Genomic DNA, 12,881 nt, shown 5'->3' with positions numbered 1-12,881 from the left:
GAGCAAATGTACTGTTCCATGTGGATCTCTCTTTTCCCCCTGCTGACATCAGAAAAGTTTTTTCACTCGATACTGTTTCAAACATATTACACACAGGTACATGAACGACTTCCTGGAGGCTCATCCATAGTGCAGCATACAACTAGGCATTAGATAGAGGCTTTCTCTTTTTTAAACCTTGGGTTCTTATTGTAGGAAAAACCAGACCCCAGCCTCATTTTAAGTTACTACCTTTTTTCCTCTTTGTTTGCATTTTATTTAAAATGTTGCATAGATTTCTAGCTTTGATAGTGGTATTCAAACTATATTTCCATAGAAAATTGTCATTACATAGGCTACTCAACAAACTCCCTACAAATTCAAATGAAGAATTTGGGTAGAAGGGCCAAATTCTTCAAAGCTGAATAAAAAAAATTAATTTAATTTAGTCTAAATTGTTTCTCTGGCAAAATTTTCTTCAAATAGTGAGCGATGCTTAATATTTCTCATCTATTTTTAAAGTGTTAGAATGTTGTGTACAATAATGTGATATCGAATTTATCATAATGTCAGGTATTCATTATTTTAAGTTTAAAAATCAGTGCTTTCTGGTGTTCTCCATGGTCATCCAGAGGCTCTACACGTGAGGAAATCTGAAAAGCTCTTAGTGTAAGCAAGATTTTTGAAGATACTTAATTTCACCTGGGTGTTAAGTTTCTCTGTGTTCTTTTGATTATTTGTAGCATTTTGTAATAGTTATCTGCTTTCATAAGGAGTGAAATATTTTATTTAAAGATGGTAGTAATGGAAATGCATGCTTGTCCCTCATTGCTACTCATAATTATTACTGTAGTCTGTTTTTTCAGACAATAAAGTTATAACCACAACTCATCTAATGGCAAAACAATATAAATGCAGACGACAACTGTTGAGAGAAAATAAAGAGCCATGAGAGCTAAAGTTGCAAATGACAATATGAAATTACAGTACTCACATCAAGAGAAGAAAAGCACTTTTTCCTCAGCATAATTTTCATTCCTAGAAAGTTATCAATAGTTGTCTTGAATCTCAGAAAAATATGTTAAGACTGTGGTCATGACCTCAATAGAAAAGCTTCAGTATTTTTTATTAAGAAAAACTAAAAATCTGGCAATGATTATCTGTATGGCAACATAGTTTTGGTTCTTGAAAATAAGGAAACTTAGTTATATTCCTCAATAATTCTTTTGTAAACCATAAGTGCACTTTCAAAAACATAAAAACAACACTTTTTTTCTTTGGTCTACACTTCCCTGGCATAGTTTTTATTTGCAGCTAAGTATTTTTGAAAACTTACTAGGTTAACCAAAGAGGTAAGGCTTTTCTTTATGATCTTGTTGCCACCCAGAAGGAAAAGAAAATTCTAGTCATCTTTGTCAGGAGCTACTGACTAAGAGCTACTGATTTTTTAGAGCTAAAAAATCCAACATACATTTACCACAATGTTTGATATAATCCTATTCCTTTTAAATCTAAATCTGGAACAAGAACAGAATTTCTAGCCCAGATAGCTTTTCTATTACATTCTAATAAGCAGAGCTTAACGACTGTTGGACTAATACTTACCCAACTTATTTATTAAGAAAATATCTATAAAGAAGACCAGGTCCTTTATAGACCTTAATACAATGTTACAGCATGAGATTTACTAGTTGTCCATATACCAAGCAATAAAGAAGGCAAAATCTCTTTTAACATTTTGCACCTTGGAAAAAATAAGTAGCAAATTGCTTTTAAAAATACCAATTAGTAAACAGCATACTTCAAAATTTAGAAAAATCGATTTGCTAGTATATCAAAATTGAATTTTAAAACATCCCTTTGGAAACCTCCAAAATGTCTGGCAAAGACATAATTGTAGCATAGTGACATTATCTCTTTACGCATGCTTCTGCTAATGCAGAAAATTTGGGTTCCAAATTATTTAAAAAGTCAAGTCCATCTTCTTCCTGTTTTTCACTGCAGCAACCTACAGAACCAGCTGGAGATCCTCTTCCTTCATAATTATATGTAAGGACGTAATCTTGAGCTTGCACGTAGTCTTCATTCCGATTGCATGCATGCAATTTCTGTAAATTAGAAAAATAGATTGTATTATTGGTTTAAACACAATAAAATATATGAACATAAAAATTATTTTTTTATTTACCTTTTATGTTTAATTTTTAACCAGTGTGTCCTCTAATGGATTCCTACACACAAAAAATGCACATGATTGGTCTCTGTCACAACCATACCATAAAGTAAGTATATTTTACATTCTTAGTAATCCATACAAATAAAAAATTAGGTATACAAGTGTCATATTTCAGTACATTTAAGTTATTATTAAATGTTTATCCCTAAGTTTTCTATTTATAGGAAAGGCTAGTCCACAAAATGAAGACAACATGCAGAGTGGTTAGGATTTTGAGCTTGGATGTTCTATGGCCCTCGTTCTGAGTCATAGCTCTGGCTTTGCTAATAATTAAATGACTGAGCAAGTTACTAAATATCTTTAAGTCTACTTTCCTCACATCTAAAATGGGAATACAGGCAGTGACCATCTTACAGGATTATTTTGGAAATTAAATGGTGAAATAATGATGCATGAGAAACACCTTTATTATGCCCAGCACAAAGTAAACGTACAGTAAATGTTAACTAATAGCACTGTCACATTTTTTACTATTAATTTGCAAGATTGATACAATTATAAAGTAAGAATCACTGCAGTGGCTGGAGAATCAAGTTTCCAAGGGAGCCCAAACATGACAAAATATTTAGATGCACAACCAGGAAAAAAAAAAACTGCACAATTCAATCTTTTAAAACATCGACATGCACGGCATTGCAGGAACTGAGTATTGAGAATGTACAGGCCAAGCATTCAGCCTCTTCTGTCCCCATTGCTGTCTGTTCCTGACCTGTCTGCCAACTTGTCAAACTCATATAGGTACTCCCTTTCCTCCCCTGTGTGCTCACTCCTTTTCTAAACTGGAGCTGATGTGCATGCTTGCATTATCAAAGGTCTTTCCTCAAGATCTTTTCTAGCCTCACATCCCATTTCCTGATGTGTATCCTGAAGAACACAATTAAGACTTAAGTTTCTTAAGCTTCTCTTTTCCACGTGAGCTCACGTGAATACTGACTGTCCTGGAAAACATTTGAATTTGACCAAAAAAAGTATATATAGATATATGATAAGCTTTATTCATATCACAGAATAATGCCTGTTTGCATTCAGGGCTTCTGGCCTAGTATTTTACCAGTATCCTCTGATAAAAGGGGTGAAAATCTTAGTACCAGAAAGGGCATTTAATCCAGTGGTTCTCTACTCTTGCAGCACGTATGAATCACCTAATGGGTTTTTTTTTTTTTTTTAAGTATGAGACCAATTGAATCAGAATCTTTCAGGATGGAGCACAGGTATTCATATTTTTTAAAGGTTTTCTGGGGGTTTGATGTGCTACTAGCTTTGAGAATTCCTTATTTAATTCCTCTTTTCATTCATATTCTGGCCTTCCTCTGAATAACACTTTATATTTGCATGGTATTTTATGTATTAAAATATTTCATACAGATTGTATTATTTAATCATAATCCTTTCATTGTATTTTACATTTGCATATTCACCAAGAAATGCAGATTTGATTTGAGTGTCTCTTGACTGCAAGGAATTAGAATTTTTTTCATATTCTTCTATATTAAAAGAGTTCATGAGTAAACACAAACCTAAAAATAAAATGTAAATTTTAGTGAGGGATGTTAGAAACTTTCAATGTGATGGAATTTTAGAAATTAAGTAATATCTGACAGATGAAATAAAATCTCTTTTAAATGAAATAATGTAACAAAATCAAACAACAGGAGAAAACAATGACAGAGAGAGAAGACACATGGAAGAATATGGAAAAACAGTTGCTGAAAATATATGCTAATTTAAGATTTCCTAATATTCTCCACTTGGAAATTTAAATTTTTGAGTCAAAACACTTAGAGGAACTCACTTCACCAAGACGAGGCTGAGTGAAACTATGCCACTCCGAGTAAGTGTATCTGCAGTTGTCCATCTCCACATGTCCTCCCCGGCAGGAATCCAGAGTATGGTGATGCCCTGCCCCCTGGCAGGATTCCAAAGTCTGGTGTCCTCCTTTTACCATTTCAATGGTTTCCTGTCCCCCATTTTTGACTCCTGATCCTATGGTGCCACAAAATCCTTGGCTAGAGTTGTTGACAGTCTGGGTCATACATCCACTGGCAGAACACTGAAATAAAATAAGACTACTTGTATAGGGAGGAAATGGATTCCAGGTAAAGTCACAGAATGCAAGAGAAAGAGAGCATTTATTTGACTTTTTGTTCATTCATACATTCAACAGATATTTATCAGTTTCCAACCATGCGTATAATAGTCCTGAAGATCAGTAGGAGTGGAAAGAAGAATATGTTGGTGGCATTGAGTGTTTGGAGTCCAAGGCAAATGTGACACTCAGGAGAACATCAGTTGGTTAAGAATGGCAGGAGCAGAGAGTTCAAAGAGAGAAAGGTGGAGCTGAAGAGGTTATAAGAGGCCAGAGGATATACAGATGCCATGCTAAATATATTAGACTTCACCATGAAGATTATAGAGACTGAATGAAAGTATTTAATAACGGGGTAAAACACATTTTTTTTTACCATATTTTATAATGTTTATGTGTATAAATATATTTTAAAAATAAGATTCTGGGCATTGATGTGGAAGATAAGAAGGAGACAAGTTTAGCATCATAGAGATCAGAGGGAGGCAATGAAATATTCCAGGTGAGAAATGACAGGGACTTAAGCAAAGCTAGAAGCAGTGCTGATTGAAAGTAGACGGTCAACATAGAGTTTTACTGGTGGCTGGATAGATGAGCTACAAAGGGAAGGGTCAGGAAGTGTTCCGATGTATTGTGCTTGGGTAATCAGACAGATGGTACAGTTCACTGAAGTACAGAGGAAAGACATGCTTGTGGGGGAGAGGAGGGTGAGCAATTCAATTCTGGACACAGTGAATTTGAGAACCTCCCGAGGGTAGGCAGACATGGATATGTGATTCTGGAGCTCAGCTGAGAGGCCTGGGCTGGCGATACACTTCTGGGAGTGACTACCACATAGGTGGTAGGTGAAACCACGGGAACAGGGGACATCACCCAGGGAAATTTGTAGACTAAAAGGAAAAGCTGAGGATGGAACCACAGGACATATCAAGTTTTAAGGGGTGGTTATAAAGCAAATAGGGCTGTAACAGGATTGATCTGGAATGGCCATTGGGATAATAGGGAGAACCAAAAAGACATGACTCTGCCTGGACTGGTGTTGATGTTGTCACAGACATTGGGACTGGTGGTTTGATGTGCTGAGCCCTCGGTCATGGGACTTGCCCTTATGAAGCTCATTACTGCAAAGGAGAGTCTAAACTTGCATGTAATGGTGCCTAAGAGTCTCCCCCTGAGTACCTCTTTGTTGCTCAGATGTGGCCCTCTCTCTCTCTAACTGAGCCATCTCGACAGGTGGACTTGCTGCCCTCCCCACTACGTGGGACCCGACTCCCAGGGGTGTAAATCTCCCTGGCAATGCAGAATATGACTCCCGGGGATGAATGTGGACCCGGCATCATGGGACTGAGAATATCTTCTTGACCAAAAGGGGGATGCAAAATGAGACGAAATAGTTTCAGTGGCTGAGAGATTCCAAATGGAGTCGAGAGGTCACTCTGGTGGACATTCTTATGCACTATCTAGATAACACCTCTTAGGCTTTAATGTATTGAAATAGCTAGAAGTAAATACCTGAAACTACCAAACTCCAACCCAGCAGTCTGGACTCCTGAAGACAATTATATAATAATGTAGATTACAAGGGGTGACAGTGTGATTGTGAAGACCTTGTGGATCACACCCCTTTATCTAGTGTATGGATGAGTAGAAAAATGGGGATAAAAACTAAAGGACAAATGGGGTGGGACGGGGGGATGATTTGGGTGTTCTTTATTTCACTTTTATTTTCTATTCTTGTTCTGGTTCTTTCAGATGTAAGGAAAATGTTCAGAGATAGATTGTGGTGATGAACGCATAACTATGTTATCATACTGTGGACAGTGGATTGTATACCATGGATGATTGTATGGTGTGTGAATGTATTTCAATAAAACTGAATTTAATTAAAAAAAAAAAGAAAAGATGACTCTGAAGCTTTGCAAAGAGAGGGTTATGAGTAAGGAGGGAGTTGGCAATCATGTACAAAAAAATCAAAGTAGGATAAGAACTGGGTTCAAATAAAGTAAGGACTCATTGGATTCAAGTAACAAAGTGGCCGCTGGTGGTCTTCATCAGAAGAATTTCTAAGAAGTGCTGAATGGGAAGTAAAGACATAGCTAAGTCAATATACATTTTTCTTTCAAGAAATTCAGTTTCAAAGAAAAAGAGAAATATGGAGGGAACTGGAGGAGAACAAGGGGTCAAGGTAATGTTTCCAATGAAAAAGAGTTGATTAAATATTAACTCATACCAACCCTCTGGGTCATAGGTAAAAGTTTAATGGGCAACCTCATTATGACAGTTCTAATGAAAACAGTTACTGTCTTGACAAGAACCTCCATTATAATCAGGCTCCAAGGTGTCATTTTGTTATCAGTTTGATTATTTTTATATTTAATATGCATAGTCATTCATTAAACTGTAAGATTTTCAAGTCCAGATGACTTGCTGAGCCTGAAATATATCTACCAAAGTAATGTACACTATCTCATTGTCTTGGCAGAAGACACCAAAAAAGGGAAGTGAAAAATAGCCATTTGGTGGCAGTACTACTCTATAATTTTGTTGCAGGTTGCTGCTACAGTAAAATTCTATTACAAAACATAATAATAATAATAATTCTTTGACTATCAAATCCCCTTGATGGTATAATTGGTCATAATAAATACATGTTCAGAGATCATATTTCTAAGCTAATGAAAGGAGAGTTGAAAATAAACTAAAATCGAGGCTTATCCCACTCTGCTCTTTTTCACACTCTTTAGTCTCTGTTCCTTCTGGCCTACCACCACTTGCACTCCCCAAAGTTAATCTTTGTAAGGTATCACCCTCTCCTCATCCGTATCAATGATTTCCCCATTTGCTTCCAGCCCTGACTTTTTACCCAATCCCTAAGTGCACTGAAGCCTTGTAACTTAAACACAATCAAAAACTAAAGTCATCACCTTTACTCATTAGTAAAATGAGTTTATATCTACACTATGAAATTCTGTTATATTTTTAAAATATTTCTAAAGTTATGTTATGGAATAAGTGAATAACTCAAGCCCTTTTTAGATAGTATTCTTAACAGAGAACATGTGTGGGTGTGCTATAGTAAAGGGGTCAATCAACACCATCAGTTCTGGCATAAAATGGCAAAGAACTAATATTAAAAATAGTTCAATCACTCTATACTCAGATATGAAACAAAAATGTACTCTGAGCCAAGGACTATCAAGTTTCTAAAACCCCTTTCTAATTAAAGAGATAATCACAGAGTTCCACATGTAGAAATGTCAAGCAAATATGGGTGATGATTTTTGCTTGGTGGTGGGGAGGAGGTGAAAGAGACAGAAGATATAAACAACAGATAATAAATACTTCTTTGGAGATACCAAAATGGCACAGTAGGTAGTAACTGTTCCCAACTATACCTTCTGCCACTTTGACTCCACTTTTTACTTTGTCTCTCAAAGCCAGTCAGCCATTAACATTACCATTTCTAGCTTTAAAATATTTCTTATTCACCCTTATCTTAATATTCCAATAACCATTAACCTAGTAGAATTATTTCTTGCTTAATCAATAGATCCTAATGCATCATGGTCCCCAACCCTAATGCCTTCCTGCTCTCATTGATCATCCAGCTGGTTCAGCCTCACACTGCATACATCGCTCTCCAGCAGAAAAGCCTTGTCTGGCTCTCCCTTATCAAGAGAATAAATTGAAAATCCTTGCCTTGGCCTATGAAAACCCTATTTCCCATTCCTCTCCTTGTATATCCTTTTGCCCCAATGCCTAACGTAAGTTTCCAGTCTCTATTACAAAACATAATTTCTTCCATTCCAAATAATTTGCTTACTGCTTGCTAAGGAAACCGTAAATTTTGTTATCTCCTTTCCTACTCTTTAGGCTACTTTCTTCCTCTTTACCTATTCACACCATCTCTTCACACTCAAATCCTTCTTATTCTTTAAATCAATGAATAAGCTCTACCACCAGGCCTTCCTATTTGATCCAGATGACATGAGTATTTTTGAACTCCAACAGTGCTGTATCATATTGGTGCTAATGGCTTACTGACATTTTCCCATTTATATTTTCTATAAAGTAGAATATATTTCCCATAAATAAATTGAAACCTCTTAGAGGGGAAAACATGCCTTGTAAGTCGCTTTATTATGTGCTTCCTATAAAACAAGCACCCTAGAACTTAGTATCCAAGAGCTTCCCTAGAAATTTATATGAAAAAAGAGTGTCAGAAATCTTATTTATTCCAATTCTCCCCCTGCCCTGCTCTTATTGTTTACATTTATTGCCTTGATATTTTCACATTTCATCTTAATAACTTTCAGTTAATTTTTTTCTGTTATAAACAGTTAAAAAAACAAATAATTTCTGGAAATATAAATTGTAGAGAGAAGCCAACAAGATTATTATTATAATAAACTTACAACCTCAAAAAATAGGTTTAAAACCATAACATTAGAGAGTAAAAAAAAAAGATAACTAAAACAATAAATCTGGCTTAAAAAGTTTTAAAATGCTGATAAAAATACTTATGCTTACAAAATGTGACCCAATTAAAAACATAAATTAACTCCTAGAGTTCAAAAAAGCTTCATGAGGATGAATTAAATAAATTATAGGATATTCTCACATATAAATACACATTTGAAAAAATACTTACCACCCTATCATCTCCAGGTGCTTCTGTATTTGATATAATTAAGTTTTGCTGAGCTAAATCTTCAGGAAAAGATTTTCCTTTTCTGGTACCAACAATTCCACATACTAAAGTTAGCAATACACCTGAGTTTAAAAAAAAAAAATTAGTTTAACGTACATAGACTAAAGTAATCACCCTTTATTTCTTATGAATTAATGTTTGCAGGAGGAAAATAAAGTCAGTAAGCATGCTTTCCCATTAGTTACCTTGGTCTTTCTAAATTAAGACATGATTTTAGCTTAGATTTTGAAATAGAAGGGATCACCTGTATATTTTTATTATATCCCTCTCTAATTAAGAGTTTGAATTCTGCCTATAATGCTAAAGTATTCACAATCATGAGTTAAACAGATTGTAAAAAATCACTGAAATTTATTTAAGACAAAGATTTTAAAGAGGTTTACTGATTTCCAAAAGGATGCTTGCCTATATGAAAACGTAACAAAACAGATTTTTTTCCCCAAATAGATGTATCTCCATGTACCTTAAATCAAACCACCTTATAGCTTATCTATTCAAAATTTAAATTTTACATCAAGATTGTGGGAGATTGAAAATATATGAAAATAAAACTAATAATATTAATAACAACCACAGCAGCAGCAACCATTCTTTACAATGGCCTGTAAGACCCTACACTGGGGAGGGATTGGCAAACTATGGCCCCAGATATGACCTGCCACAGTTCTGTATAGCTTACGAACTAATAATGGTTCTCATGTTTTTAAACGGTTAAAGAAAATCAGAAGAGTATTTCATGACATGAAGATTATATAAAATTCAAATTTCAGTGTCCATAAATAAAGTTTTATTGGAACACAGCCACACACACCATTTACATATCTCCTATGGCTGCTTTCTCCCCACAAGGACAGAGTTGGTCAGATATAACAGAGAACAAACACATGGACTGCAAAGCTGAAGACATTAACTATCTGGTCCTTTACCAAAAACGTGTGCAGACTCTCCTTTATGAGGCCCCTTTTTACCTTTCTGGGTCCATATCCTAATCCTCTCCCATCACCCACTTCCCTCTAGCCACACTGGGCTCCCTGCCATTGCTCAGTTTCTCCAGACACTCTCCACAAGGCTTTTGTATTGACTGACCCCTCTGATTGAACACTCTTCCCCCACAGGGATTCCACATGGCTGACTCTCTTCTCTTCTAAAAATTATCAAAGATCATCTTCTCAGTTAGGCCTGACCTAATTAGGTGTTGAAAATAGCACCAAATCAGCACCAACCCTCCCCCTCCCTCTGCACTCTACAGCCACTACTGCTCCTAATTACGTTGCTCAAGTGTGTGTGTTTACCTAAATAGCAGTTAACATACTTATCACTTTACTGTCACAGAGGCAGAGTTGTATATTTGTTTTTGTCTATTTTTTGTTTGCCAGTGAACTCTAAATAAGCACCTAGAATGTAGTTTCTGGCATTTAGTAGATGATCAATATATATTTCTTTTATTGAGTTGATGAATAATAATGAACACTTATTAGAAACTCACTTGCACTATTCCAAGTATGTCACATGTGTGAGCTCGTTTAATCCTTCACACTACCTCATAAAGTGGGCTACTATAATTATCCACTTTTACAGATGAGAAAATTGAAGCACAGTTCAGTCAGTTGCCTGGATCATATGGTTTGCAAGAGATAGAGCTTGGGTACATCTGCAAGTAGTCTGGCTCCGGAGTCCGGGCTCTTAACCACCCCTCTTATCAGAGAACAAAGGAGAAACAACTAATCTAGCCTGGAGGACTGGATGGAAATACCCAGAGAAGGAAAAAAAATGTGGTATCATTGAGAACTACACAACTGGCAAGAAGGAGGTTAACAGAACTCAAAACTGGCAAGACATATCCAAGGAGAGCTATTGCTGAAATGTGAACCTCAAATCATAAGTGTGGCCGAATGGTGAGGAGAAGGCATGAAATAAAAGTGACTTTTAGAGGATTTTCACAGGGCAGACGTTTTAGATTGTTCGTTAGCCCTAAAAGGAGAAGCACTAGGACCAACAAATAAAAGCCATAAAACAATGATTCAATTCAATCTCAGGAATTTTCAGCAGTTTCAAGTATAAAATCTTTTATCTCAAGAAGGATCTAATTCCATCTCAGAAAATGTTCAATCAAAATTCAGATACTAATGCAAAAGGAATTTTGTAAGGGGGATTCAGACCTAATGGATGGCTGGACAAGATTACTTTCATTACTTTCATTTCATATTTTAACTTCAAATAAGTAAAAGGATTTACCGAAGAGTAATGCTACACCCAGTAAGATTGCAAGGATCGCCCACTTTCCAAGAATTATTCCCCCACTGCTCCTTGCATCCGACACACATCTACTTGGATGAATACAATCACATAGATTAATTCTCAAGATTTTGGTTGCAGATTGACCTGCTCTATCTTTCACAGTAACAGGGACATGATACACTTGAAATTCAGCATTATTCCGATATGAAAGACGGGTAGCTGTATCTGAAAGAAAATAAAAGAATGTCATGTTTAATGATATTTATTCCCCACTTAGTGTGCATTTCACCACTCTTATTTTACAGGTAGCCTTGTCCAGGAACTATTTGCCACATGAAAATAGAAAAAATGGAGAACTATCTTTAACATTTTCAAGCACTAATATTATCTTACATGAATTGCCTATTATAACATTTTTTTAGAAGAGAGGCTTAAAAATAATTTGAAATCATCTTTAGGATCATACAACATCTATGGTGAAATTCCTCAGTTCCCTCTCCTCCTTCAAGACCATAAGCTACAGGCCATAGTCATGTCTCATTCATTCATAGCAGTACAGCAGCCTCTGGTTTTCCCGGCCATTCAACTCTTCACTCTTCAAATTGTCCTTCTGGGTGTCATCAGCTTCACCTTTGTAAAACATAAATCTGGACATGGGACTGCCTTACTTGTACACTCCCCATGGATAGCCGCTGTTGCCTATAGATTGACAAAGGTCAATCTTCTTGGCCTGTCCTATAAAGCACTTTATAACTAGCTTCCACCTTCCTCCCACCCAAACTCCTGACACTCCTGCTAAAACTTTCTTAGCTCTAACAACACTGATTTACTTGTTCCCCTGGTATAATCCTCCTTTTATGTATATGTATACATCATTTATTTATTAAACAAATATTTATTAAGCAATTAGTATCTGCTAAGCACTGGATGAGATGCAGAAAACACAAAGATGAATATTCTAGGAAGTTCATGCATTGGAGGGCAGTGGTAAACAGAGGATGATAATACAACATGAGAAGGATAGCATCAAAAAAGTCCAGTTGCACGAAAGAGCATGGCACAATTACAAATCAGAAGAGTAAGGTGGGGCTAAAATATGCACTACTTCCCCCATCCCCCAGAAACCCACTATCACAGGAGGTTGCCCCTGAAAGCTCAATGCCAGGCCCCTGTCCATTTCCCACCTAAGGTGGTTTAGAGCTATGTCCACAGGAAAACATGTTCTTTAATTTAATCCATTCCTGTGAATATGAACCCACCGTAAGTAGGACCTTTTAATGGGGCTACTTCAGTTAAGATGTGGCTCAACCCAATCAGGATGGGTCTTAATCATATTTACTGGAGTCCTTTATAAGCAGAATGAAATTCCAATAGATAGAAAGTCATGGAAAGCAAAAAGCTGAACAGAAACTGAACCCAAAAGAGAAGGGAGAGAGTAGGAGAGGCCACCATGTGCATTGCTATGTGACAAAGGAGCCAAGAACCGAGGATCGCTGGCCACCAGCTCCAGAAAGCAAATCTTTAGGAAGAAAGCATCACCTTGATGACATCTTGATTTGGACTTCTCTTAGCCTCAAAACCGTGAGCCAATGAACTCCCATTGTTTAAGCCAATAAATTACATGGTATTTG

General features: G+C 36.2%; 1 protein-coding gene across 1 annotated transcript in view; it reads right to left on the bottom strand.

Annotated features, from left to right (window-relative positions):
• Positions 1-1,867: 1,867 nt before the first annotated feature.
• The window catches only part of DSC3 (desmocollin 3), a 43,200-nt gene continuing 32,186 nt past the window's right edge, over positions 1,868-12,881 (bottom strand). The window contains exons 13-16 of the mRNA XM_037806030.1: positions 11,248-11,475; positions 8,953-9,074; positions 4,008-4,265; positions 1,868-2,087 (exon numbers count right to left, since the gene is read on the bottom strand). Of these exons, the coding sequence (XP_037661958.1) occupies positions 1,890-2,087; positions 4,008-4,265; positions 8,953-9,074; positions 11,248-11,475 (806 nt within the window). The 3' untranslated portion in view covers positions 1,868-1,889. The remainder of the gene's footprint in view (positions 2,088-4,007; positions 4,266-8,952; positions 9,075-11,247; positions 11,476-12,881) is intronic.

Source organism: Choloepus didactylus, chromosome 16, assembly GCF_015220235.1.
Source record: "Choloepus didactylus isolate mChoDid1 chromosome 16, mChoDid1.pri, whole genome shotgun sequence".
Taxonomy (NCBI): Eukaryota; Metazoa; Chordata; class Mammalia; order Pilosa; family Megalonychidae; genus Choloepus; species Choloepus didactylus.
Note: the sequence above shows the minus strand (reverse complement) of the source record. Positions and strands in the feature narration are given on the sequence as shown.